The sequence below is a fragment of the Lathamus discolor genome, chromosome 24 (genome assembly GCF_037157495.1).
Source record: "Lathamus discolor isolate bLatDis1 chromosome 24, bLatDis1.hap1, whole genome shotgun sequence".
NCBI lineage: Eukaryota > Metazoa > Chordata > Aves > Psittaciformes > Psittacidae > Lathamus > Lathamus discolor.
In genome coordinates this window covers 2,711,517-2,738,564 of record NC_088907.1, presented here as the reverse complement: position 1 = coordinate 2,738,564, position 27,048 = coordinate 2,711,517, and the positions used below count along the sequence as shown (strand labels likewise).

Here is a 27,048-nt window from a genome sequence, read left to right as displayed (position 1 = left end):
CCGTGCCTTTCTCTGGGGTTATTTTTACTTCCCCCAGCAAGTTGACACCGCGCTCCCGGTGCGTGCACACGGATGCAGCATTCCCAGCTCACAGGCCAGAGCCGGGGGGGGGGGGACACCAGGGGCAGGCAGGAGAAGGGGGCTTGGTGCGTACATGTGTGTATATGTGCATGGGTGACTGCGTACATGTGTGTATATGTGCATGGGTGACTATGTACATGTGTGTGTATGTACGTGGGTGACTGCGTACATGTGTGTATATGTACGTGGGTGACTGCCTGCGTATGTGTGTGTAAATGTGTCTGTATGCTTGTGTATGTGTGTACACGTATGTACATGTGTGTAAATGTATGTGTACATGTGTGAATATATGCAGATGTGTGCTATACATGTATGTGCATGTAGATGTGTGTATACGTGTGTACATGTGTGAATACGTGTGTGCATGTGTGCTATACATGTATGTGCATGTAGATGTGTGTATACGTGTGTACATGTGTGAATACGTGTGTGCATGTGTGCTATACATGTATGTGCATGTAGATGTGTGTGTATATGTGTGAATACGTGTGTACATGTGTGCTATACATGTATTTGCATGTAGATGTGTGTATACGTGTGTACATGTGTGAATACATGTGTGAATACGTGTGTGCATGTGTGCTATACCTGTGTGTGCATGTCGATGTGCGTGTATATGTGTGAATACATGTGTACATGTGTGCTATACATGTATTCGCATGTAGATGTGTGTATACATGTGTGTACGTGTGTGAATACGTGTGTACATGTGTGCTATACCTGTGTGTGCATGTAGATGTGTGTACACGTGTGAATACGCGTGTTCATGTCTCCACACGCCTTCTACATGCCTGTACATGTGTGTAACGTGCCCTCCGGCCCCATCATGGTCCCGCCCCCTCGCGCATGCGCAGTCTGCGCTTCCTGCGGGCGGCAGCGTGGGGAGCCGGATCCCGATCCCGATCCAGGTTCCTGGTCCCGATCCCGATCCCTGGTCCCGGTCCCGGTCCCGCCGCCATGAGCGCACCGGGGCCGCCGGGCCGCGGTTTGGTGTTCGCGGAGAGCCAGCTCCGGCGGCACGGCTGGAGGCGAGGTGCGGGACCCCCGCGTCAGCGCCGCGCGTGTGCCCCGAGCCCCCGCACCCGGTGCGGGCCGTGATGGAGCCGGTGCGGTCCGTGATGGGACTGGTGCGGTCCGTGATGGGGCCCATTTGGTCCGTGATGGAGCTGGTACGGTCAGTGATGGGACCCATTCGGTCTGTGATGGGACCCATTCGGTCCGTGATGGAGCCGGTGCGGTCCGTGAGGGGACCCATTTGGTCTGTGATGGAGCCGGTGCGGTCCATGATGGGGCCCATTTGGTCCGTGATGCAACTGGTGCAGTCTGTGATGGAACTGGTGCGGTTCGTAATGGAACTGGTGTGGTCCGTGACGGATCCAGTGCGGTCCCGTGATGGATCCAATGCGGTCCATGACGGATCCAATGTGGTCCCATGACGGATCCGATGCGGTCCATGACGGATCCGATGTGGTCTATGACAGATCCAATGCGGTCCATGACGGATCCAATGTGGTCCCATGACGGATCCAATGTGGTCCCATGACGGATCCAATGTGGTCCCATGACGGATCCGATGCGGTCCCATGACGGATCCGATGTGGTCCATGACGGATCAAACGTGGTCCCATGACGGATCCAATGCGGTCCATGACGGAGCTGTTGTCCGCAGGGCAGGGGCTGGGCCGTCGGGAGCACGGCATCACCGAGCCCATCCGGGTGAAGGTGAAGTGCGGCACGGCCGGGGTGAGTCGCGGGTTCCCCCCCCTCGTCCCCCCCCATCCCTGGTGGGGCTCGGGCTGGTGGCAGCATCCGCAGCGGCCCCTGTGCTCCCGCAGGTGGGACACGACGCATCCGAGCCCTTCTCCTTCCACTGGTGGGACCACGTCTTCAACCAGGCGGCCGCCAACATCGCGGTGGAGCCCGGGCAGGTCGGAGCCGGCGGGGGTCCCGGTGATGGGGTTTCAGGATGAAACCCCTCGGGTTAAGCATTCCCAAGCCCTTTCCTTCTCTTATCCCTGCAGGACGGCATCTCCGTGAAGGCGCTTTCCGAGCAGGGAGTCAGGATCAGCAATAGGAAGCCCCGCAAGGCCAGCGGCACCCCCAGCTTGTTGTACGGCCGCTTCGTGAAGGTAAATGCCTTTGGGGGCAGCCCAAGCTCTGCACCCCCCTTTCCCAGCGCAGCCCCCCCCCCCCCCCCCCAGCCCATTGCTGCTGTTGCCCCCCCCAGGACCCCCCTTTTCCTTGTGCCCCCTTCTCTGCAGTCGGCCACGCTCACAGCGCACGGCGAGGAGCCCACAGGCTCGGCGAGCAGCGAGGAGGAGGAGGAGGAGGAAGAGCTGGACCTGTCTTCAGCCAGGAGGCAAGGCTCCATCCCTGCCCTGCGGGGCTATGGCGGGGGGGGGGATGCTGCAGGGGGGACCCCGGGTCCTGAGCCCTGTCTGTGTCCCGCAGGCTGACGGATGAGGAGCTGATGCGAGTGTGCGGGGGCCGCACAGCACACAAGTGAGTGGGTCCTGGGGGTCCCCTCTCCTCTTGGAGGGCGGGGGGGGCTCTGGAGCAGGTTGTGGGGCACGAGCCCTGCTAGGGAGGATGCCAGAGCCCGGTGCCATTGGTTGTTGTAGGGGTGCCCGGCACGGCCTGACGATGAGCGCCAAGCTGGCGCGCCTGGAGGAGCAGGAACGAGCCTTCCTGGCCACGTACGGACACGAGGAGCCCCCCGAGAGGCAGGGAAAGAAGGGGAAAAGGGATGGAGCCAGTGCCGAGGTGCTGCAGAGGCAGGAGCCGAGCGAGGAGGAGGAGGGAGACGAAGGAAAGGCTGCAAAGAGGAGGAAGAAGAAGCACCAGGAGCCAAATGGAGAAGAGGAGGTGGCAGGAGACGAAGGGAAGGCTGCAAGGAGGAGGAAGAAGAAGCAGCAGAAGGGGGACAAAGAAGAGGCAATTGTGATGGAGAAGAAGAAGAAGAAGCAGGAGAAGGAGAATGAAGAAGAACCAGTTGTGATGGAGAAGAAGAAAAGGAAGAAGCAAGAGAAGAACAAAGAAGAATCAATTGTGATGGAGAAGAAGAAGCAGCAGCAGCAGGAGAACAAGGAAGCGCCAATTGTGATGGAGAAGAAAAGGAAGAAGGAGAAGGAGAACGAAGAAGAACCAATTGTGATGGAGAAGAAGAAGAAGCAGAAGGAGAACAAAGAAGAATCAACTGTGATGGAGAAGAAAAGGAAGAAGCAGCAGAAGGAGAACAAGGAAGAACCAATTGTGATGGAGAAGAAGAAGCAGCAGGAGGACAAAGAAGACCCAGCTGAGGCAGAGATGCCTCTGGAAGACACAGATGGACCAGACCAGGCCAGACACAGCCCCAGGAAGAAGAAGAAGAAGAAGAGGAGGAGGAAGGACCCAGAGTGAGCAAGGGCCCTGTGGCTGGTTCCATCTGGCTGCAAGGGTCCCAGTGTCTGTCCTTGGTGCCCAAGGATGCTCTGGGCTCGTGTTCATCCCCACCTGGGGATGCTGGGCTGGGACTGCTTGGTCTGGAGCTGGATTGAGCTTTACTTCCATCAAGGAGCAGCCCACATCCAAGCAGGGACCCCTTTGCCGTGGGTCTATCACAGAGGGACGCGAGGGGACAGACCCCACAGAGCACTGAAACGTTCCATCAAGGGCACGAATAAAGCTTTTATTGCCATGAAACTATCCCAGAGCGCAGCGGGATCCGGGATCCCATTCACCCCTCCAAACACTGGGATTAGGTCGGAACTTCCCGGTGTGCACTGAGCTTCCATCGCACCGGGTAGGCCTGGAGCCCAGCGATGTGCTGAGCGCGCTGAGCATCCTGAGCCCCCCCCTGCCCTAGGGGAGCTGCAGGACGCATTCTGTCCCGGGGTACGGGGGCAGGTTTAAGGCGTATTTCTCCTGCAGCGCTGGGGGCACGAACCTGCCCCCGAGGAAGTGGAAGCGCCCTTCGAAGTGCAGCGCTGCCTTCTTGGGTGCCGTGAGCGAGATGAGCATGTCCGGCCGGAGCCCATCCGCCTTCCCCTTCTCCACATCCCAACCTGCAAGGAGCACCCCCCCCCCAGCAGGACAAGCTGCAGCCAGGAGGGGACCCCAACTGGGTCCCTTTGCAGGCAGCAGGTACTCACCCGAAGGGATGTCGATGCTGGCGATGGGCACCGTGATGTGCCCCAGGGTGCTGAGGATGCTGCCGAAGGGCTCCCGCACGGCTCCCTTGAAGCTGAACCCGAAGATCGCGTCCACCACCAGCCCATAGAGCTCATCGATGAGCGCAGGCTGCGGAGGGGAGGGTGGAAACCAGCCCTGGGCATGGTGGCCCAATGGGTACCACACAGTGAGGGGCTGGAGCGGGGTCATAGGAGGGCAATGGGGTTGGTGCAGGGCTTGGAGCACAAGTGATGGGGAACGGCTGAGGGACATGGGGGGTTCAGATGGCAAAGAGCAGGCTCAGGGGGATGGAGCCAGGATGGGGCTGGGCTCTGCTCCCAAGGGATGGGACAAGAGGAAACGGCCTCAAGCTGCACCAGGGCAGGTTTAGATGGAGCTGGGGACCAATTCCTTCCCCATTGGACCGGGCTGCCCAGCGCAGGGCTGGAGCAGCTGAGGCTCTCAGTGCCATGGGGCAGTGGTGGCCTCGGCAGTCAGGTGTGGATGAGCTGAAAGGGCTTTTCCATGGTTGATTCCATGATTCCATATCCTCACCTCGGCCGGGAATTCGGGCAGGAAGGGGATGTCCATCTTCTGGCACTGGGTGGTCAAGCCCTCAAAGAGGGGTTTGCTGGGGCGCTTGGGGTAATAGACGGTGGGCTCGTAGCCCTGCAGGAACAACAGGGATCGGAGTGGGAATTCCAACCGCGGACACAGCCCGAGGAGCAGGAACCCCAAAGCTGATGGGTTATGGGGTGGGGGGGCACAAGAGACTCACAAAGAGCTTCAGGTGCCGGGCGCAGACCAAGCCATCGCCGCCGTTGTTCCCCGGCCCGCACACAACCAGCACCGCGGGGCGGCTCGTGGTGAAGGAGCTGGGGGGATAAACCTGGAGAGGGGCAGGAGGTGCTGGGAGGGGGATGCTGAGGATGCAGGGACCCCCCCCCCCCGCCCCACACCGTGTTCCTGTGCACCCACCTTGGCGATGGCCGTGGCGCAGCTCAGCCCCGCCAGCTCCATCAGCTGGTCCACACTGAACTTGTACTCGGTGAACAGCTCCTGGTCGATGGCCTGGGCCTCATCCTGCCTGGATGGCAAGGGGGGGTGTGGGGGGTGTGATGGCGCCTATGGGGACCCCAAAACCCGCCTGCACCCCGGTTCTGGATGCTCAGACGCCCTCTGCTTAGTGAAGAGCCCCAAAGGGGACGCGCATCACAGCGCACATCTTCCCCCCCCCACCATGCACCCCAATGGCCCTACCCGACCCCTCCACCTCATTACCCCGCTGCGGACCCCCAACCACCCTCTTACCCCCTTTCTCCCCCCCCCTATTTCGACCCAATGCGCCCCCCCCCCCCCCCCAAGCGCATCCCTGCGCCCGTACCCGAGGAACCGGAGCCCCTGCGGGCCGGGCCCCGCGCCGGGGCCGTGCATGGCGCGGTGGGAGCCGCACCACGGAGCCCGTTCCCAACCCGAGCCCCGGCTCCAGCCCCGGCCCCAGCCCCGGTTCAGGCAGCGCCCGCCCGCCCGCACCCCCCCGGCCGCCACCAGCAGCCCCAGCCCCAGCAGCGCCCTCGGCCCCGGCATGCGACGGGCTCGGAGCGGCTCCGCTCGGCACGGAGCAAGCGCAGGGACGGCCCCGGGGAGGAGCCGGGTCCTCCGTACCCGCCCCGTCGGGTGCCCGAAGGGGAACAGCGGAGGAGCCGCTTCGGAACGGCGCCGGGTCCCGGTGCGCGCTCCCGGTGCTGCCGTTGTCACAAGAGGATGCAGAGGAGCGACAGCGTCCTCCGCACGGTGCGGGGCTCCCGGCTCCCGGTGCGGGGCTCCTGGCTCCCGGTGCGGGGCTCCCGGCTCCCGGTGCGGGGCTCCCGGCATCCACGGGGCCGCTGGTCCATGGGGCTGGGGAGGCAGCGAGGCCACCAAGGCATTAACGGGGTGTGGGGGGTGCCTGATCCACACCCCCCCCTCCGGGTCATGGCTACATCCCGGGATGCGGGGATGCAGCAGGTTTCCGACTCACATCCTGCACCCCCGAAGCTGCGCCCTGGTGGTGCTGGGCTGAGTGGGGGGAAGCTGCAGCTGCGCCGGGTCCTGCTGGGATGGGGGGACACATCCTGCTGGGATGGGGTCCTGCTGGGATGGGGGGGACACTGCGGGGTTCGCATCTCTCCCCCCCTGAACCCTGGTGCATCCACCAAGCCCTGCCTGGGCTGTGATGCTCCAAGTGCCCCAACCTGCCCTGTTCCATGGGGTGATGCTCACCCTATGGGAGAGGCGACCGTGGAGGCAGAGCTGGTGCTGGATGGCATCGGTGAGCCTGTGCACGACCCGCTCACGGGCAGCTCTAGGGGTGTCCTGCAGAGGAGGCACCCCACGGTCAGCGCCCAGGGCTGGGGTGGTCACCCCGTGATGCATCAGCCCCGTTGAGCATCCAGCCCACCCCATGATCCTAACCTGGCAACGGGAAAGCAACATCAGGGCCTCCTTGTAGTGCCCGATGGCTCTGGGGGGGTCTCCCAGGTGGAAGTAGGCAGCTCCCAGCCCCTCGCATGCTTGCCACTGCCCCGGTACATCCCCTGCGAGGTGAGGAGCAGCATCAGCGCTGGTCCAGCGTGGTCCTGGGGTGGGAGCATCACTGATGCCCTTTGGATCCGGCACGCACCCGGCATGGGGATGCTGCAGGGCCACCAGCGCAGGGCTGATTTGCCTGCATCCCCCTTACCCGAGTCCCGGAAGGCTTGCAGGGCGTGCAGGTAGCTCTCTGCAGCAGCCTCATGGTTCCTGAGCCGGCTGCAGGCATAGGCCAGGTTCCCAAAGCACTGTCCCTGCGCCTTCCGGTTCCCGAGAGCGCCTGGAATGGGGAACCCCATTGGAATTGGGCACATCCAGCAAAGCCAAGAGCAAGACATCCCGGTGCGACCAACCGTGCAGGGCCGCCGCTCGCCGGTGCCAGCCCAGCGCCGTGCCGAAGCTGCCCAGCGCATTGTGGGCAGCACCCATGTTCTGCAGCAGCGCAGCCGCCCTGTGCTGCTCCGGTCCGGATGCCAGAGCCCTTTGGAAGCTCTCAGCAGCCAGGGTGAAGATGTGGAGCTGGGAATAGCTGAGCCCGATGTCGCTGTAGAGTTTCCCTGCGGAGCAGAGAGGCAAGGCCGGGTGCGGGTGCTGGTCCAGGCACCGGCAGCGAAGGGATGGAGCGTGGCGTTACCTCGCAGGGCTGCATCACGGATGCTGCCGCAGAGCGAGCGGCACTGGGCCAGGACCGCGGCGATCTCGGCTACCCCGAAGCCCCCGCTCTGCAGCATGGAGCCGCTGGCCCTGCTCAGAGCCACGGCCGCGGCCTCGGGGCTGGCGGCCGCCGCAAAGCACCGCGCAGCATCCAGGAAGCACCGCGCCGCACGCGCCGGCTCCTGCATCCCCAGGTAGCAGCAGCCCATCCGCACGTGGGTCCTGGCTCTGCTGCCGGCCTGTGCCGCGCGCTCACCGTCAGCGGTGATGCCGGAGTGCTCCAGAGCCTTTGGGAAGTCCTGGAGCCCCTCGCGAGCCGCCTCGATGCTGAAATAAAGGTCCCGCAGGGGCTCCCCATTGCTCCCCAGGGAGGATTGGGACCGAAGGAGGAACGCGAGGCCCTTTTTGGGTTGCCCGGTCTCCACGTAGGCAGCCCCCAGGTTGAAGGCACAAGCGCTGCGGAGCTGGGGGCTCCCCATGCTCCTGGAGAGGGCGAACGCCTTCCTGAAGCACCCAACCGCCTCCTGCCCATCGCCCAGCACCAGCGCCCGGTGCCCGGCTCGCGTCAGCCCCTCGATCCTGGCCTCCCGCTCCACCACCTCATCCCCTCCTTCCTGAGCATCTGCCCCGGCCTCCGGCTTCTCCTTCCCTTTCTTCCCTTTCTTTTTGGGGGTTGCAGAGGTTGTGGGATGTGGTCCAGGCTTTGCTGCCTCCTCTGAAGCCATGGGCTGGGTGAGACCTGCCTGCAAGGGAAGGATGCAGCGGGGTGTCTGGGGAAGGGCAGCACGGGGTGGGTATTCCCAGGATATCTTTATGGGAGGCAGAATATCCGGTTGCAGGCACTTACTGTTTGCTCTTTAGGCACCGAGAGAGGGGAGAAGGACACGGGGCATCACCAGCGCTCGCTGCCGCCTTCCAGTCAGGGATGGGGGGGTCCGAGGGCTGCTGGGTCCCACTTGGATGCCTGGAAAGCTGCTTTGGAGCACCAGGAAAGCAGCAGAGGCGTGCGTGGCACAGGCGAACCTGGATAAAGCCGGGCTCCTCCTGGGGAAGGAACGTTCCGAGATGGTCCCAGTGGCTCCGGTTTCATCCCTGGCACCGGTGTGCAGCGCCATGGCAACGTGGTCATCGGAGCCGGGTGATGCTGTGAGCAGGGTGATGCTGTGAGCGGGGTGATGCTGTGAGCTGGTGATGCTGTGAGCTGGTGATGCTGTGAGCGGGGTGATGCTGTGAGCTGGTGATGCTGTGAGCTGGTGATGCTGTGAGCGGGGTGATGCTGTGAGCAGGGTGATGCTGTGAGCTGGTGATGCTGTGAGCAGGGTGATGCTGTGAGCTGGTGATGCTGTGAGCTGGTGATGCTGTGAGCAGGGTGATGCTGTGAGCCGGTGATGCTGTGAGCCGGTGATGCTGTGAGCTGGTGATGCTGTGAGCAGGGTGATGCTGTGAGCCGGTGATGCTGTGAGCGGGGTGATGCTGTGAGCTGGTGATGCTGTGAGCAGGGTGATGCTGTGAGCCGGTGATGCTGTGAGCAGGGTGATGCTGTGAGCTGGTGATGCTGTGAGCAGGGTGATGCTGTGAGCGGGGTGATGCTGTGAGCCGGTGATGCTGTGAGCAGGGTGATGCTGTGAGCTGGTGATGCTGTGAGCAGGGTGATGCTGTGAGCTGGTGATGCTGTGAGCCGGTGATGCTGTGAGCAGGGTGATGCTGTGAGCTGGTGATGCTGTGAGCGGGGTGATGCTGTGAGCGGGGTGATGCTGTGAGCCGGTGATGCTGTGAGCCGGTGATGCTGTGAGCAGGGTGATGCTGTGAGCAGGGTGATGCTGTGAGCAGGGTGATGCTGTGAGCCGGTGATGCTGTGAGCCGGTGATGCTGTGAGCCGGTGATGCTGTGAGCAGGGTGATGCTGTGAGCAGGGTGACGCTGGGAGCTGGATGACTGCTTGCACAACCACCCTCTAGTGTCCATAGTCCTTGCTCCCCGGTACCGCACTACAATGGGTTCCCGGTACTGGTACCGCACTACAACCGGTCCCCATTACCGCACTACACCCGGTACCGGTACCTCACTACCACCGGTCCTCGCTACCCGCTATTGAACTACAACTCCCAGCGGCCCCCGCGCGGTGTCACGTGAGCGGCGGGAGATTCAAATCGTGGGTGGAGCCTCCGCAACCACAGCCATGGAGGGAGCGGGGTCGATGGGATGTGAGTGACCGGTTGTGGGGCTGCAGAGGGGGTCCCGGGGGGGATGCGGGGCCGGTCGGGGGGTGCAGGGGGGTGCAGGGGGGTGTGGGGCAGGTCTTGATGGGATTCCTTGTGGGAATCTTCGTTTGGCTGGGATGGGGGTTAAGGATCCCCCGCCGGGATAACGGGATCTGCCCCCACGCAGGCGAGCGCCTGACGGCCGAGGAGATGGATGAGAAGAGGAGGCAGAGCATCGCCTACCAGTACCTGTGTCACCTGGAGGAGGCCAAGCGGTGGGGCTGGATGTGGGGACTCCTCCGCTTCAAGGGGGGAAAGGCTGGGATGGGGATTGGGGGATAAGGAATGGACGGGGGGGGCTCGGATGGTTTGGGGTCCTGCAGGATGCTGCCTGCTCCTGGTGCTTCCTGGTCCTCCAAAGGGGGAGCAGCCAAATGGGAGTACCCCATCCTGCAGCAAAGGGCTGGGTGCCGACCTCTCCCTGCCATGGAGGGTGGGGGGGGGGTTGATGGGGATGGGGTGGGGGTGTCTCCTTTGGGAGCTGCTTTTCCTGCCTGGAATGGGTCTGGGGTGGGTTGGGGGGGGTCCATGATGTGCCCCATCTCTGCCCTGCAGCTGGCTGGAGGCCTGTCTGCGTGAGGAGCTGCCCCCTCCAATGGAGCTCGAAGAGACCCTGCGCAATGGGGTGGTCCTGGCCAAGCTGGGCCATTGCTTTGCCCCCACCGTGGTCCCTCTGAAGAAGATCTACGACCCCGAGCAGACCCGGTACAAGGTGAGGCTGGGGGGGGGGCATCCCTTAGGGTGCACCACAGCCCCTGCAGGGTTCATTCCTGGGGGGGGGGGGGTCACAGGCTTTGCCTTGGGCTTTAACCTTATGGGTTTGGGGGAGAAGGGACCCCAAGGTTGGGAGAATGGGGGGGCTCAGCTTCATCCTGTGTCTCCTGTCCTCCAGGCAGCCGGGCTCCACTTCCGGCACACGGATAACATCAACTACTGGAGGGATGCGATGAGCCACGTGGGGCTCCCCTCGGTAACGGCCCCCATTGCCGGTGGCACTGGGGGGGGTTCATCTCTGCCCCTCCACCATTGGCCACCATCCTCCCCATGGACCATCTCGGTGCCATCTCCTCCTGAGCGGCCTCTTGTCTTGTTGGCAGATGTTCCACCCGGAGACCACCGACATCTATGACAAGAAGAACATGCCCCGGGTGGTCTATTGCATCCATGCGCTCAGGTGGGTGCCCTTGGCCCCAGACTGGTCGTGCTGGTGTCCAGAAGCCCTTTAGTGGCATTCCCAAATGGGGGAAAAAGCCTTTGGGTGCAGCAGAAGCACAGGGAGGGACTGGTCATGGTGTGCATCCGCTTTGCCTTTCAGCTTGTACCTCTTCAAGCTGGGGCTGGCTCCTCAGATCCAGGACTTGTATGGGAAGGTGGACTTCACAGGTACGGCATCGCTGCAGGGATGCTCTGGGGTCCTGCACTGGGAGGGATGTGGGGAATGAAGACCTCGGGCTTCAGCTCGGTGATGCTACCGCAATGTGGGGGTCTTCTGTACCCCCCAAAGCCAAAGCTGTTCTCTCATTCTATGCCTCCGTGCTGTGTTCCAGAGGAGGAGATCAACCACATGAAGCGGGAGCTGGAGAAATATGGGCTGCTGCTCCCTGCCTTCAGCAAAATTGGGGGCATTCTGGCCAACGAGCTCTCTGTGGATGAAGCAGCAGGTGATGGGTGCCCCCAAATATCAAACCAGGGGCCAGCAAAGTCGGGGTGCCCTGAGATGCTGGAGGCTCCTCCTTGCTCCCCCCTAGAGCCATGCATGGGCTGGCACAGAACCCAAGGGTTCACGTGTTGAGACGTGGAGGCTTTGTGGGCACTGCAGAGCACAGATTTGCCCATTGGGAATGGGGCTGGCTCCCAGCATCCTGCATGGTGCTGCTCATCCCATGCCCTCAGGGCCATAGGGGATGGTCCCTGCCTCACCTTCCCACTGCCCCCCCCCCAGTGCACGCCGCTGTGCTGGCCATCAACCGAGCCGTGGAGCAGGGGGTGGTGGCCCAGACCATGGGGGCCCTTCGCAACCCCAGCGCGATGCTGCTCGGCCTGCGCCCGGAGCTGGCGGGTGCCTACCAGGAGATGCTGCACCAGGCGAAGCTGGAGAAGAGCAGCAACGCCAGGAACAGGGTGAGGAGGGGATGCGAGGGGCTGGAGGGGGGGTCCCCAGTGGGTGGGAGCCGTCCCCATGCGTGTCTTGTGCTGGCACAGAGATGCTGCGGCTGCCCCATCCGAGGCCAGGTTGGATGGGGCTTGGAAGCATCTGCGTGGACCCTGGCTTTGTGCCGTTGGGGCGCATGCTCAGGGTGAGCATCCTGCAGCTCCTGCAGGTGATCCCCGAGGGAGAGGACATCTACGACCATTACCTGACCCAGGCCGAGATCCAAGGCCACATCAACAAAGTGAATGGTGAGAGCAAAGCTTGTGCCACCCCTACCTGTGGTACCCAGGGCTGCAGGGAGAGCCTGCCTGGGGTGGGGGGGGCACAGCAGAAAGAAGCCATCGGTTCAGGCTTCAGGTGTGTTGGGGGGCCTGGGTTGGGTCTTTTGGTGCTTTCCCAAAGGGAAATTAGCAGTTCTTAATACTCGCTGCTAACAATCCTGTGCTCAGCTCTGGGCCCCTCACTACAACAGAGACATTGAGGTGATGGAGAAGGGGCCAGACAAGGCGCAGGGCCTGCAGCACAAGGGTGATGATTCAGTTGCTCACCTCCTCCGGGTGTCCATGTCCTGTCCTAGTGCACGGAGCTCTGGAGGAGGTGGATGATGCCCTGGAGCAGCAGGATGCGCTGGCGCTGCACCGTGCGCTCCAGGACCCGCTCCTTGCCCTGCGCTGCCTCCAGCGTGACAATGTCCAGCGCTACTTGGAGCAGCTCAGCATGGACCGGGAGCAGAAGGCACTGGTAGGGGCTGGAGGAGCCTTGGGGGGGGTGTTTAGGTGCTGGTCCCCCAAAGCAGGGGGGCAGTGGGGATCAGCATCTCCCTGCATGGGGTCTGAACGGGGCAGCTCCATCAGCACAAGCAGGGGCTGTGGGATGCAGAAGCTCTTGTTGCAGGAGCTGGGCTATGTGGATCTGCTGGAGCAGGAAGAGCTGGAAGCTGGGATCCTCACGGCGAACAGGAAAGGCGAGGAGGAGCGAGCCAGTGCGTAGCTGGGGTGGACGTGGTGCTTTTGGGGCAGGGTCTGGTGCTGGAGGTGGGGTCCTGCTGCCTGGTTGCATCCTTTTGGAGCCGGTGCCTTCCTGCAGTGCTAGGGGCCATCAGCCGGATCAACGCCGCCATCCGTTATGGAAACCCAGCCGAAACGTTGGGAGCGCTGATGGATCCCGCAGCCCAGCTGCCCGAAGTGTACCCGCTCGCTGCCCCCCTGTACCAGCACCAACTGGCCCTGCTGCAGAGCCAGCACCCGCGGGTGAGCTCCCCATGGATGTGCTCCGGGTCCCATCCGTTCTTTGTGTGTGTGTGGGGGGATCAGGGCCTCTGATAGGCCGAGGTATGGGGGTCTCAGTGTCTCTGCCTTGCCCCATGCAGGGTGAGCTGGTGCAGGAGGAGCTGTTTGTGGCTGTGGAGATGCTCTCGGCTGTGGCCTTGGTTAACAGAGCCTTGGATGCTGGGGACCCCGATGCGCTCTGGAGCAGCCTGGTCAGCCCCGCGCTGGGGCTCGCTGGAGTTGAGGATGCAAACGCGCAGCGGTGAGGGCTGTGTCTGGGGTGGGTGCTATGGGGCAGACCCTTGGGAGGCGATGGGCAGGTTGTGTGGGCCCCTTTCATCCCCCCCCCCCCGACCCCAGGCTTTGCCTTCTCCCCTTTGGAAAGCAAATGATGCCCCGTGTGTCCCCTGCAGGTATTTTGAGGACTTAGCGCAGCTCAAAGGGCGATGCCGGGCAGCAGGAGCGGAGTTCTTGAGCTGGACCAGCATCCAGGACAGCGTGAAGGCCACCAATTCCTCAGTGCAGGATGAAAACGACCGTGAGCGCTGCCCGCATTGGGGCGAGCGGGGACGGGGGGGGTTGCATGGGGAGCCCAGCCCTAATGAGACAGCAGAGAGTCTCGCACTGTGTGTGTGGGGGGGATGCTGATCCATCCCTCCCATCCCTGCCATGCAGGCATCGCGGCTGTGAGGCTCATCAACGAGGCGCTGCTGCAGGAGGACCCCGACAAGACGCTGTCGGCGCTGCTGCTGCCGGCGGCTGCCCTGCCCCACGTCAGCCTCCCCATTGCCCGGCGCTACCACCGCGTCCTGGCCCACGCACGCAGGATGAAAGCCCAGGTTGGGGCGGGGTGGGGGGGGATATCCCCTTGGCCATGTGGTACCCCCCCTCCAGCAGCAGCAGCCTCCTCCTGTAGTGTAGGGAGGGCAGAAGGTGCTGGATGGGTGGTGATGGGCGGGCTGGGGCTCACCAGAACCCATGTTGATGATGATGAGAGAGCTGGGCTGGGGCAGCCTGGAGAAGGCTCCTGAAGGGGAGACCTTAAAGCAGCTCCAGAGCCTAAAGGGGCTGCAGGAAAGCTGGAGAGGGGCTTGGGATGCCGGGATGCAGGGACAGGTCAAGGGGGAATGGCTTTAACTTGCCCGAGGGGAGATGGAGATGGGATGTTAGGCAGAAGCTGTTCCCTGTGAGGGTGCTGAGGTGCTGGCACAGGGTGCCCATCTGTGGTCCTCTCACTGTCTCGCAGGCCACAGGGGATGATGGAGCTGTGCTCTGGTGGCAAGAGATCCAGGATGGAGTCTGCAAGGCCAATGAGGACACGGTGGCAGCCAGGAAGAGTTGAGTGCTCTCCCTGGTGTTGTGCCCCTGCATCCATGGTGGGGGGGGGGGAGGCAAGGAGAGTCTCACATGGACCCCCCCTGTCCCTGCAGTGGCTCTGGGCATCGCTGCCATCAACCAGGCCATCAAGGAGGGGAAGGCGACCCAGACCCTACGGGTGCTGCTCAACCCCGCCGTGGCCCTGTGCGGGGTGGTGGGCGCCTGTGCCGCTGGGTACCAGGAGCAGCTCGCGGCTCTGATGGCCACCAAGAGGCAAACAGGTAAAAGCTGTGGTTGTACCAGCCCCATCCCATCACCCTGGGGTGCACCCATCCATGGGGGGGAGCAGCGCATCCATCAGCACCCATCCATGGTGGGGAGCAGCGCCTCCATCAGCACCCATCCGTGGTGGGGAGCAGCGCCTCCATCAGCACCCATCCGTGGTGGGGAGCAGCGCATCCATCAGCACCCATCCGTGGTGGGGAGCAGCGCATCCATCAGCACCCATCCATGGTGGGGAGCAGCGCATCCATCAGCACCCATCCATGGTGGGGAGCAGCGCATCCATCAGCACCCATCCATGGTGGGGAGCAGTGCATCCATCAGCACCCATCCATGGGGGGGAGCAGCGCATCCATCAGCACCCATCCATGGTGGGGAGCAGCGCATCCATCAGCACCCATCCATGGTGGGGAGCAGCACCTCCATCAGCACCCATCCATGGGGGGGAGCAGCGTCTCCATCAGCACCCATCCATCTTGGCGTGCAGGCAGCGCGAAGCCGTGCTGGATCCGGCACCGGCTGGCGGATGGTGCTGAGTTCTACCTGAGCCTGCAGAGCTTCGAGGGCAGTTGGCAGCGCCCGCCCGATGGTGGCATCAACACCACGCACCTGAGCCGGGAGGAGATCCAGGTACGGGGCGGATGGGGCTCAGCGGGTGCCGGTGGCGCTGCCGGTGCTGAGCTCCTGCGTTGCGTCCCCGCAGGCCGTTGTCACCCGAGTGACGGCAGAGCACGACCGGGAGCGGCTGTGGGCAGCCAACGTGGCCTTCGTGGTGAGGCTGCAGGCTCGGCTCCGCGGCTTCCTGGTCCGCCGGGAGCTGGCCGAGCGACGGAGCATCCTGCGGGAGCAGCATCCGGCTGCCGTCAGGATCCAGGTGATGGAGCCCAGGATGGGTGCAGGCAATGGGTGCCTGCTTTGCAGCATCCTCTGCTGCACCGTAGAATGGTTTGGATGGGAAAGGACCTTAAAGCTCATCCAGTTCCAACTGGTCCACTGGAGCAGCTTGCTCCAAGCCCCTGTGTCCAACCTGGCCTTGAGCGTTGCCAGGGATGGGGCAGCCACAGCTTCTCCATTCAACCTATTCCAGTTCCCCACCACCTTCACAGGGAAGAGCTTGTGCCTTAGATCTAGCCTAACCCTCCCCTGGTTCAGTTTAAACCCATCATCCCTTCTCCTATCGCTGCAGTCCCTGATGCAGGTCCCTCTCCAGCATCCTTGTAGCCCCTTTCAGACACTGGGAGCTGCTCTGATGGTTGCTGCTCCGTAGCTTTCAAAGCCAGGGCTCACCCGATGTGCTGCAGAGGATGGGTGTCACGGTGCCCTCACACCCATCCCTGGAACTGCTTGTCTTGTCTATGCCCAGGCCTGCTGGAGAGGGTACAAGCAGCGCAGAGCTTACCTGGAACGGCTGCGCTACCTGCGGGCCAACGAGGATGCTGCAATAAAGGTTTGGGAGAGTCCTGGAATGGTTTGGGTTGGAAACGACCTTCAATCCTCCGGTTCCAACCCCCTGCCTCGGGCAGGGACACCTTCCATGAGACCTCCTCTGGGCTGGCTCCAACTGCTGCAATGTCTTCCCCAGATCCAGGCGGGCGTGAGGATGTGGATGGCTCGGAGGAGGTATCAGGAGAGGCTGCGCTACTTCAGGCACAACGTGAGTGATGGGATTGGGGTCGAAGAGCTCCTGGGAATGTGCCTGTGTGGATGGAAAGGGGATGATGCTGAGGGAAAGGGGTGCATCCTTGCAGGGGGAGAGATGGGAAGGGAAAAGGGCCCAAGGGGATTTGCGTGCATGATGAGAGCAAAACTGGCCCCAATTCCATCCCGAACCAAAAGGAGTTCAAGGTGTTCTGTAGAGGGGAAAGGGCTGTGTTGGTTGGGGGAAGCAGATTCCTGGTGGTGGGAGCAGGGAGCTGGGTGCTCCCCGTAGGGGAACATCCCTCACCCCCTTGTTTGTCCTGGCAGGTTGAAGCTGTGATTAAGATCCAGGCTTTTGTGCGAGCCCATAGGGCCCGCGGGGATTACAGGATGTTGGGTACGTTCCTGCTCATCCCTGCTCTGCGAATTAACTGGGAAGGGGGCTCTGCCTCCCTCCTTGTTGGCCCTGGGTGGCGGGGAGGTGGGGGCAAGTTGGCCACCAGTGTCCCTATGGCAAGTAGAGCCTTGGTGTGAGCCCTTGGCATCGGGTAGAGCAGCGCTGGGGCTGATCTTGCCGTGCCTTTGCACCCAAAGGCTTCGTGGCATCACCTTGTCCCGTGTAAGAAGATGCTGCTTTGGGTAGGGGGTCTGAGGGTCCACCATGGAGGTGGTGCTGAGTCTCGCCCATTGGTGGTGCTGTGCCTTGTGTCAGTGCACGCCAGGAGCCCACCGCTGAGCATCCTCCGGCGCTTCATCCACTTGCTGGAGCAGAGCCAGCAGGACTTTTGGGAAGAGTCGGAGGTGCTGCGGCTGCAGGAGGAGGTGGTGAAGAGGATCCGCGCCAACCGGCAGCTGGAGAGCGACCTGGACCTCATGGACATCAAGATTGGGCTGCTGGTCAAGAACAGGATCACGCTGCAGGTTGGGGAGCACAGGGACGACCTTGGGCCCCCTGATGCTGCAGAGCTGGTCCTCCCCTCCTTAGCATCACAGCTTGGGGTGGTGAAAGGGATGGGGGAGCGTTGAGGCTCTTTGCTGGAGAGCTTGGCAAGCCCCAGCGCTTCTCTCCCCTCTGCCCGTGTGGCTCCAGGAGGTCGTTTGCCACTGCAAGAAGCTGACCAAGAAGAACAAGGAGCAGCTCTCGGAGCTGATGTCCATGGACAAGCAGAAGGGGCTCAAGTCGCTCAGCAAGGAGAAGCGGCAGAAGCTGGAGGCCTATCAGCACCTCTTCTACCTGCTGCAGGTGGGGCTCTGCGGTGCCCATCAGAGCCAGGGAGCCTGGCACCCTGTGGCCTTTGGGGTGATGCTGGTGTTCCTCATCCCTGCAGACGCAGCCCGGGTACCTGGCCAGGCTCATCTTCCAGATGCCCCAGAGCAAGTCCACCAAGTTCATGGAGTCGGTGATCTTCACGCTCTACAACTACGCGTCCACCCCACGGGAGGCTTTCCTGCTGCTCCAGCTCTTCAAGGCAGCGCTGCAGGAGGAGATCAGGTGCGTGCATCCCATAGGGATACCCTCCAGGTCCCTCTCCTGCGTTCAGGACCGGGAAAAGGCTGAAGCAGGGGCAGCAGTTCGGATGCAGCGATGTCCTTTGGCTGCTGCCTCCTGCGTTGGAGACCATCCCCAGTGGTCGTGCTCCAACAAGCCCATCCCCTTTACACCACCCATCCTGCCTCTCCCCAGCTCCAAGGTGGACCACGTCCATGACATCCTGCTGGGGAACGCCACGGTCATCCGGATGGTGGTCAGCTTCTACCGCAACGCCCGCGGGCAGAACGCCCTGCGGCACATCCTGGGGGCCCCGGTGCAGCAGGTCCTGCAGGACAAGACCCTCAGCATCCGCACCGACCCTGTGGACATCTACAAGGCTTGGATCAACCAGAGCGAGTCGCAGAGCGGCCAGAAAAGGTCAGGGCAAGGAGGGCTCTGTCCTTAACCCAGCCCACGGGGTGAGGATGGGTGTCGGGATGGTGATGGGGACCTTGGCTTTCTGTTCACAGCAAGCTCCCGTATGAGGTCAGCCCCGAGCAGGCTCTCAGCTACCCCGAGGTCCAAAGGCGGTTGGATATCTCCATCCACAACCTCCTCATGATGACGGACAAGTTTGTCTCTGCCATCACCTCTTCTGTAGACAAGATCCCGTACGTATCTCGAGGGTCTTTGGGCACATCCCTGCAGTGCTGCTGGCTGGAAGGCCATGGAAAGGGAGGTTGGGTGATGGGGGGGCTTCCTGGCCCTGTATTTACTGGCTCCATCCTCCTGGCTGAGGGATGCTGCAGCCACCAGCCCCTGCTATGGGCTCCTCCGTCCCCCGAAGGGGGGATGATGGGCAGTAGGGATGGGGCAGGGTGGCCGAGCTGCTGCTGCCCCACACGCTGACAGCCCTCTCCTTAGCTATGGCATGCGCTACATGGCCAAAACCCTGAGGACATCCTTGGCTGACAAGTTCCCCGAGGCTTCGGCAGAGGACATTGACAAGGTACCCCGGGTCTGAGGGGGGGGTCTGCACAGCATGGGGGCATCCCATTGAATGTGCATGTAAAGGTCCAGGCTCCCTTTCAAAGATCAAGTCCTCTTGACTTAAAAACCCCTTCAAGCCACCCTTTTCCCAATGGTGGGCTCTGGCCTGCATTGCTTCCCCTCCAGGAGCATCAGTGCAAGGATGGAGCCCCCGTCCCTGCTGAGCTACCCCTTCCTTGGCCATGAGCCTGCTCCCCATCACCCTGCCTTGCCTCGTGCCTTAGGTCGTGGGGAACCTGCTCTATTACCGCTACATGAACCCGGCCGTGGTGGCCCCCGACGGCTTCGACATCGTGGACCTGTGCGCCGGGGCGAGCCTGCACCCCGAGCAGCGCCGCAGCCTGGGCTCCATCGCCAAGGTGCTGCAGCACGCGGCCGCGCGCAAGCCCTTCGATGGGGACACCGCGCATCTCTGCGGCATCAACCGGTACCTGGAGGAGACCCACCAGCGGTTCAGGTGGGCATCACCATGGCAGGGGGATGCTGAGGGTTGGGGGGGGGGGTTTGGGGCTGAGCTGCCTTAGAGTTATAGAACCAGAGCATCAACCAGGGTGGAAAAGACCTTGAAGATCATCCCGTCCGGTCACTGCCCAGCACTGCCAAGGCCACCACGAACCCATGGCACTGGGTGACCACTTCCTCCAGCCCTGCCCTGGGCAGCCTGTTCCGATGGGGAAGGGGCTGGTCCCCAGCTCCATCTAAACCTGCCCTGGTGCAGCTTGAGGCCGTTTCCTCTTGTCCCCGTCTCTGCAGGAGGTTCATCTCTGCTGCCTGCTGCGTCCCTGAGCCGGAGGAGAGGTTTAACATGGACGAGTACTCGGAGATGGTGGCAGTGGCCAAACCCGTTATCTACATCACACTGGGGGAGCTCATCAACACGCACAAGGTGAGGGCATCGAACTCATCCTCAAACCCAGGATCCCAAACTGGTTTGGGTTGGAAAGGACCTCAAAGCTCATCCAGCTCCAAGCCCCTGTCACGGGGAGCTTCTGCCCGATCTCCAACCTGAACTTCACTGCTCCATGCCTTGCTCCAAGAGCTCTGTGTCCCCCTTATGTTGGGACCCCAGAAGGGCACACAGTGCTCTGCTTCGGGCAGGCTCTGTTTCTTCTGCTCCCACTTCCTGGGCTTTCTGCTGCATCTCCTCTATCCCATCACCAGCGCAGCTCCTCCTGGCCCTTTCCCCAACCCCTTTTGAAGCAAGCAATTTATTCTGCAGCTTCTCTGCTGCTTGTCCTTGTCCTTCCTTCCCCCTTGGGTGCGATTGTTCCCCGCCGCCCTTTCTCCCTGTTCCTGCCCCGTTGACTTCGCTCCCTCCCCGCCAGCTTCTGCTCCAGCACCAGGACTCCATCGCGCCGCAGCACGGGGACCCCCTGCACGCGCTGCTGGAGGATCTCGGGGAGCTCCCCACGCTCCAGGCCCTGCTCGGTGGGTACAGCCCTGGGGTCCAGCGCCTCGGAGGATGGAGCCTCCTCCGAGCTGCTTCCTCCTCCCAGCTCTCATTGGGTTGCTTTGGGCATGGGGAAAACCACTCCTCGGAGGCCAACTCGGGCTCTCTCTGCCCTCGCAGGGGAGAACGCTCCCAGCCCGATGGATGCCAGCGCCGAGGAGATGCTCTCCCAGCTCGGCAAGGTGGAGATGTCCCTCACCCTCAGCGGGAAGCTGGTGCCAGTGGCCAGCAGCGAGGAGAGCGACAGCAGGAGCTTGTTGCTGAGGTGAGCATGGGCTCTGCAGGCTCCACGGGGTTGGGATGCTCAAAGAGGGCAGGAAACCCTTGGGATGCAGCTGGAGGTGCTGCTCCAGTGGAGCAGAATGATGGGCTGGAGCCGGGTCCTTGACCTCTCTCCCTCTGGCCTCCAGCACCAAGCAGATGCTGGTGGATGTGATCCAGTCCCAGCCAGGAGATTCCCTCCCGGAGATCCTGTGGACACGGGCCTCGGAGCATGAGGTGGGATGTGCAGTGCGGCTGCTGGGGTTGGGCTAACACAGTGCTTGGGGCAAGAGCAAAGAAGGCAGAAAGGTGTCCAAGCCCTAAGGCTCCGTGCTCCAGCACTGGTGTGGCTCTGTTCTTCAGAGGCAGCAGATAGGCAGAGGCTCCTGTGTGTGTGTGGGGGGGTGATTGCTCCATCTCCTCGCATCCCATTCCAGCCACGCTCCACGCTCTCCCTCTCCTCATCCCCAGGAAGCCTCCCATGCCCACCTCATGCACAGGAGAGCCCTGCGGGATGCGCAGACCCCGGCCAAGCTGCAGCGCAACCGGTCCCTGGCTGCCAACAGCCAATTGTCCATGGAGGAGAAGAAGCGCAAGATCATCCGCAACCTGCGGCGCCTGGAGAGCCTGGGGCTGCTGGACTCGGCCCATCAGTACCAGGAGCTCATCAATGAGCTGGCCAAGGTGGGCTGGGGACAAGGAGGTCGCCTCTAAACCCACCTGAGCTCCTGCTCTGGGCATAGAATCCCTGGAATGGGTTGGGTTGGAAGGGACCTTAAAGACCCTCACCCAGCTCCAACCCCGTGCCGTGGGCATGGACACCTTCCCCTAGAGCAGGTTGCTCCAGGCCCCATTGAACAGTGCCGGGGATGGGGGGAGCTGCAGCTTCTCTGAGCATCTTGATGCTTCCGTAAAGCTCCCAATGAATTCTATTGGCATCGTTGCCCCCAGGACATCCGGAACCAGAGGCGCTACCGGCAGCATCGCAAAGGGGAGCTCCTGAAGCTGAGACAGACCCTGCAGGGCCTCAATGCCAAGACCTTGTTTTACGAGGAGCAAATTGATTATTACAACCAGTACATCAAGACCTGCCTCGACAACCTGGCAGCCAGCACCAGGTACGTTTCCTTACCGAAACCCCTCTAATTGCTCTCTGGATGCTCTGAGTCCTGGAGCTGCTGTTGGGGGGTCCCAAGGCTCATGAGTGCCTGGAGAGCAGCTCCATGGGCTCTTCTCTTCAAGGGTCAGTGGGAAGAACAAGAAGCTGCAATCACTGCACTACACTGCGGCCCGGCTCTTCGAGAAGGGAGTGCTGCTGGAGATAGAGGACCTGCCCCACAGCCAGTACGTAGCCCCTGGTCCATCCCATGGGATTGAGCTATTGCAGTGGGCAAGGAGAGGAAAATAGCCTGGAAGGTTTCCCTGCCCATGGCACGGGGTTGGGACTGGGTGAGCTTGAAGGTCGCTTCCAACCGGAACCATTCCATGACTGCGTGAGCTGGGATTTGGAAGGGGTTTGGGCTGTGGGTCTGGATTGTACTGGGTGGGTGACCTGCTCCTTGCTTGTGTTTAAAGCCATGAAGCCCCTTTTGGCAGCCGGTGCCTCTGTCCCTTTAGGTTCAGGAACGTGATTTTTGACATCATCCCCTGCGAGGAATCGGGCCGCTTCCAGGTGAAAGCCAAGTTCATGGGGATCGACATGGAGAGGTTCCAGTTGCACTACCAGGTAGGGAGCACATCATGGTGCCCCAGGGCTTGATGGTGTCCCCACAGCCGGCTGGGTCTTGGGGTGGACTTGGAGCCCATGGGGACAACATCACCATGCACCTCCATGGGGCAAACCCAGCTCCGTGCTGGTCCCCTTGTCCCTGGGGGATGCTGGACCGGGATGCTGCGGGTGGGATGTGCAGGGTGGGTGGTGGTGACGGTCTCCTCTGCCCCAGGACCTGCTGCAGCTGCAATACGAGGGTGTAGCAGTCATGAAGATGTTCGATAAGGCCAAGGTCAACGTGAACCTGCTCATCTTCCTCCTCAACAAGAAGTTCTTCAAGAAGTAATGGGGTGGGTTGGGAGGGGGGGGGGGGTCAAAGATGCCAAAGAGAAGCCTCCGGGTCAGTGGTCCTGGGGCATCGTGTCCCTGTGGGGGGGAAGCTGCTGCTTGCACTGAAGTTTCCCTTCCCTGGCCCCCCACCAAGTCCTTTGGCTCACGCTGATGAGAGCTGGTACCCACTGTTCCTGCAGGAAGGATGCGGCTCCTGCAGCTTCTATAGCTTTAACCTGGAGTGTGGGGGGGTGCTTGGGCTGCCCGAGGATGCTCCGCATTCCAAACACTACAGGTGCTTTTAGTGATGAAATAAAGGTATTTTAATATATATATATTTCTTCCTCCCACTTAAAGGTGGGGAAAGGTCAGAATTAGACTTTATTATAGGGGTAGACAGAGGGGGAGGATGGAGGTGGTAACTTGTGCGGCCCCCCCCAGGGCCCGTCTCTGGTAAATGAAGGTGCAATAGGAGAGGTTTGGGGTTTCACAATGGATTTCCCTGCCTGCTCCTGCAGGCTGGGAGCAGAACCAGAGGAAGGGGGCTCCAGAGCTGCTCCTGTCCTTGGGGCATAGGAGCAGGGATGCATCCTCTCCTCCGGACCGTGCTGTGGTGTGAAGCCCAAGGCCCTGTCTCAGCCAGGATCGTGGCTGCTCTGTCCCCTGGGGCCGTGCTCTGGTGCTGAGTTACTGTTACAGGATGGTTGAGTTTGGCCAGAGCTGCCTTTAAAGCACTTTGTCCTCCATGGAAGCTCCTTCCAAGGGGGTTAATGGTACCCTGGGACCTTGGCATTGAGGGTCTCTTGTCTTTGGGATTTGATGTTCATGGGGTTTTGATGGGGTTTTAACTCGAAGCTGCTCTGTGTGTGTGTGCGCTGCATCCCTGCTCTGCTGCCTCTGCTCACGTGCCCTAAATAAACCTCTCTATCAAACAACACCGTTCTTGGGTGCTGCTTTCTCCTCCCAGCAGCGTTGTGGTCCTCTCCTCTCCCTGGTGCTGGTTCCTCCATCCCCAAAGCTGGACTCAGCCCTGAGGCATCGTCTCTGCTCTTGCAAGGGGAATTGAGGCCACTTTCAGACACTTGGGTGCCTGGTACTGGTTACCTCCTTTGCCTTTGTTCTTCTGGTCCCCATCTATCGGTGTTCTTCCATCTGTGCCTTGAGGGGGGGTTTATTTGTCACCAGCAGCCACTTGCCACCCCAAAACTACTCATTTGTGACGCTTTGGGGCTGGAGCCTGATGTAAAGGATGCTGATGAGAACCCCCAGCTCTCCATCCTTGCCTCAATCTCAGCACAGGCTGGAGGGGACTTGGTGTGGTGCTGGGGAAAAGGCGATGGTTCTGGCTCATGGAAAGCTGTGCCATGCTTTGGAACTCCGTGCTGGCTCCGGGAAGAGGAGGTTGGAGGGGAAAGTTGAGCACCAGGAATGCTGAAGGAGCCCATCAGCTCGCTGGGGCTGAGCCATCTCCCGAGGCAGCTCCACTAGATGTCATTGCAAGCCGGGGGAACGCAGCGGCTCTGGGCGCTCTGAGCACCCTGCAGCATCACAGGGACCGGAGGTGCCCACCAGTCCTCTCGCTGCAGGGTCCTGGATGTGACCATGGCACAGCCTTGACGGGAGGGGGAATTGCCACAAGGGCAGGTAGGGACAGGCCAAGGGGAATGAATGGCTTTAACCTGCCAGAGGGGAGATGGGGATGAGCTCTTAGGCAGAAGCTCTTCCCTGTGAGGGTGATGGGACGTAGGAATGGGTTGAATGGAGATGCTGTGGCTGCCCCATCCCTGGCAGTGCTCCAGGTCAGGTTGGACACAGGGGTTGGAGCATCCTGCTCCAGTGGAAGGGGTCCCTGCCCATGGCAGGAGGTTGGAGCTGGAGGAGCTTTAAGGTCCTTCCAACCTAAACCAGGCTGGGCTTCGATGAAAGGAGCTTGCCCAAGGGGTGGGCTTTAAAATAAAGAGGGAGGAAAGGGTATGAAAGAGGGTTAACAGAGCTGTGCATCGGAGCCCATGTGTGTGTATAGGGCCGTAGGGCTGGGAGCTCGCTGTCCCGGCAGCATCCTCTGCCCACCCCAGCACCCCTGCAGGACCCCCAGACCCCAGTGGGAAGCCAGGTTGTTCAATTGGGCTCAGAATGGGGCTGTTGGGAGCTCTGCTCCTGCAGGTGCTGGCTCCAAGGCCGCATTCCCGGAGCACTGCTCCGCTCCGGCATCACGTGCCGCAGCGATGCTAATCCCGTTTGGAAAGCCCGCGCCCCGCGCTGCACCCACTAATCCCCTGCTCTGCCGTGGCTGCGGCACTGCCTCGGGGTGTCCAAGCACCCAGAACCCCTCCATGGGCACATGGGGCCGAGTCCCAACCCTCTCCCTGCTCCTGCTTCAGCCTTGAGGATGCTCACGGCCTCCCTGGCCTGTGCAAAAGGGTGCTGAGAGCACCCACTTGGGTAGAGGCTGCTGTAGAAGACTGGACCGGGTGCATCCCAGCCTGGAGGTGAGGGCATTCCAATGTCCCAGCGGCTGTAAGAGGAGGGGTTCACCTTACTCAGCACCCCAGGACCTCACCTGCAGCACTAAAGAGGGAGGTGAGTGGCTCAATCCTGCTCGGGTTCTGTTCAGGGTTCACAGTTTTCCAAGGGCTTCGCAATGGCAGCTCCGGCCGGGATGGTGCGGGATGCTCCCGAATGGTGCTGTCGTTCCCTTCCTATGGCAGCAGCTTCCTCGTGGGAGAAGGGGGGAAAAAGCACAAACCGCACCGGGGAGGAAATAAGAGGGAATGTTTGCCGACTGTCTGCAGTGTGTTGTTGCTGTTTGTTGTGTTTCTGCCGTTGCCGTGGCAACGCCGGGAAGACATGCCAGGCTGGAGCATCCCGGGTACCAGCGCTCCATGGTGAGGAGCTTGGGTACCAGCCCTGCTGTGGGAATGGGGGGAAGGAGGAGGATGGATGCGGTCACATCTGTGCTCACCTCCTTGGTGAGGCTGGGATGGGCGCTTGCTTTGCCCCCATGGGCTGTGGCATCCTCTGAGAGGGACCTGGCCCTCAGAGCAGCAAAGGGTGGTTTAAGAGGGATGGATTCTTGCCCATGGGGAAGGCAGCCTGCTCTGCTGCTCCCTAGGAGCATGGGGAGTACCCCATCTCATCCCCTTCCTTCTTGTCCAGAAGTGCTGTGGAGGGGTGGCTGCTGAGTGTGGGTGCCCCCGGCTCCATCCAGAGCAGGATTCATCCCCTTTATATCGGTCCCAAGCCGCAGGGTGAAATCACTTTCTGTCTCCCGGAGCTTGGTTTCAGGCAGGGAGGGATGGAACCAGGCTCCCGAGGGCCAGGCTGGGGCTGGGATGAGGAAGGGAAAGGTGCCAAGAGCGGGCTTGGGAAGGATGCGATGCTCCCAGCATCCCTGCTGCTCCCGCAGAGCTGGGCTGGGGCTGCCATCCCTCAGCGCAGGAGCTCTGTGCCCCCAGGCATCCCCAAGGCAGAGCAACCAGGGGCTGGGTGAAGACGTTGCCCCTGGGGACCAGGAGCACCGGGGCTGTGCTTTAACCCTTGGAGGGCTGCAGCAGCAGCGCTGAGCTCCTGGGGATGCGGGCAGCATCCTCCTGCGAGCCCCTGCGTTGAGGGGTGGGGGGGGTTCTATGGGTTCCATCCTGCTCCGCACCAGGCTCGGGAAGGCTGGAGCCTGTCCCTGCTCCCAAGCACCAATTTAATTCACCCCTTTGGTTGCTCTGTCTCCAAATGGAGCTTGTGGGAGCTGGAAGGAGAGGCCTGAGGAGGAATCCTGCTCCGAGCTGACTCATTCTCCTCCCAGTCCCGGGGTCAGCGCTGGATTGCAAACAAACACAGCAAATTCCCATTGCTCCGCTTTGGGAATGCGCTCCCATGCGAAAGGCAGGGACCTGGGAAGCGGCTGGGAATCCTCCTGCCTCCTCCCTCCCTGGGCGCAGGGGGGGCTTTGGTGGCACCTGAAGCCATCGCAGGGGGGTTAAACCCCCCCCCCCCAGGAGCTGTGGGGGGTGTGGGGAAACCCTCAAGCACAGGGATTCACTTCCACTTCCAAAGGGAGGGAGCAAGGATCAGGCCCCAGCTCTCCTACCCCTGCTGTAGCATCTCCAGGTGAGCCCCAATTCCCAGCTCCTTTGCAGCCCCATCCCCTCCTTGGTGCAGTTTCCATCCCAGCAGCTCTGGGGGCAGCTTTGGCTCATGCCCAGGTGGCAGGAGCAAGGAAAACGGAAGCGAGGGGAGGTTGGAGTTGGGATTTGCAGCCACATCCGACCCCTTGGATGGATGGATGGGGCGGGGGGGGGAGGCAGCGCTTTGCACCCCAAACCCCTTCCCCTATGGGGCTGAGCTGGACCGGGAGCAAGCCCTGACTCACCCCCCCACAGCCCCTTGTGCTGCTGAGCCAGCAGGGA

At 61.8% G+C, this 27,048-nt stretch overlaps 3 protein-coding genes across 3 annotated transcripts; 2 read left to right on the top strand and 1 right to left on the bottom strand.

Moving 5' to 3' along the window:
• The first annotated feature begins 940 nt into the window (after window positions 1–940).
• Window positions 941–3,765, top strand: LOC136004046 (G patch domain-containing protein 4). Its single transcript, XM_065660146.1, has 7 exons — window positions 941–1,114; window positions 1,751–1,824; window positions 1,917–2,009; window positions 2,103–2,210; window positions 2,343–2,440; window positions 2,533–2,583; window positions 2,703–3,765. Exons 1-7 carry the CDS (start codon window positions 1,039–1,041, stop codon window positions 3,478–3,480), a joined length of 1,278 nt encoding a protein of 425 aa, XP_065516218.1. The 5' UTR covers window positions 941–1,038; the 3' UTR covers window positions 3,481–3,765.
• On the bottom strand, window positions 3,728–6,358 carry NAXE (NAD(P)HX epimerase). Its single transcript, XM_065660145.1, has 7 exons — window positions 6,251–6,358; window positions 5,615–6,129; window positions 5,209–5,317; window positions 5,009–5,119; window positions 4,786–4,899; window positions 4,212–4,359; window positions 3,728–4,124 (listed from the first exon to the last, which is right to left on the bottom strand). The coding sequence occupies exons 1-7, from the start codon at window positions 6,341–6,343 to the stop codon at window positions 3,922–3,924; spliced, it is 1,293 nt and encodes a 430-aa protein (XP_065516217.1). The 5' UTR covers window positions 6,344–6,358; the 3' UTR covers window positions 3,728–3,921.
• Window positions 6,359–9,615: 3,257 nt separating this feature from the next.
• IQGAP3 (IQ motif containing GTPase activating protein 3) lies at window positions 9,616–22,978 on the top strand. The gene is made up of 38 exons (XM_065660106.1): window positions 9,616–9,658; window positions 9,843–9,930; window positions 10,271–10,427; window positions 10,608–10,685; window positions 10,813–10,889; window positions 11,031–11,098; window positions 11,263–11,376; window positions 11,658–11,836; window positions 12,028–12,115; window positions 12,445–12,608; window positions 12,762–12,849; window positions 12,954–13,117; window positions 13,237–13,397; window positions 13,549–13,673; window positions 13,811–13,974; window positions 14,382–14,472; window positions 14,566–14,733; window positions 15,222–15,364; window positions 15,438–15,608; window positions 16,098–16,181; window positions 16,317–16,388; window positions 16,700–16,769; window positions 17,085–17,293; window positions 17,463–17,615; window positions 17,701–17,864; window positions 18,057–18,281; window positions 18,374–18,514; window positions 18,768–18,852; window positions 19,118–19,350; window positions 19,647–19,779; window positions 20,219–20,321; window positions 20,464–20,608; window positions 20,754–20,841; window positions 21,076–21,288; window positions 21,556–21,722; window positions 21,847–21,948; window positions 22,222–22,330; window positions 22,548–22,978. The coding sequence occupies exons 1-38, from the start codon at window positions 9,634–9,636 to the stop codon at window positions 22,659–22,661; spliced, it is 4,923 nt and encodes a 1,640-aa protein (XP_065516178.1). The 5' UTR covers window positions 9,616–9,633; the 3' UTR covers window positions 22,662–22,978.
• The last annotated feature ends 4,070 nt before the right edge of the window (window positions 22,979–27,048 follow it).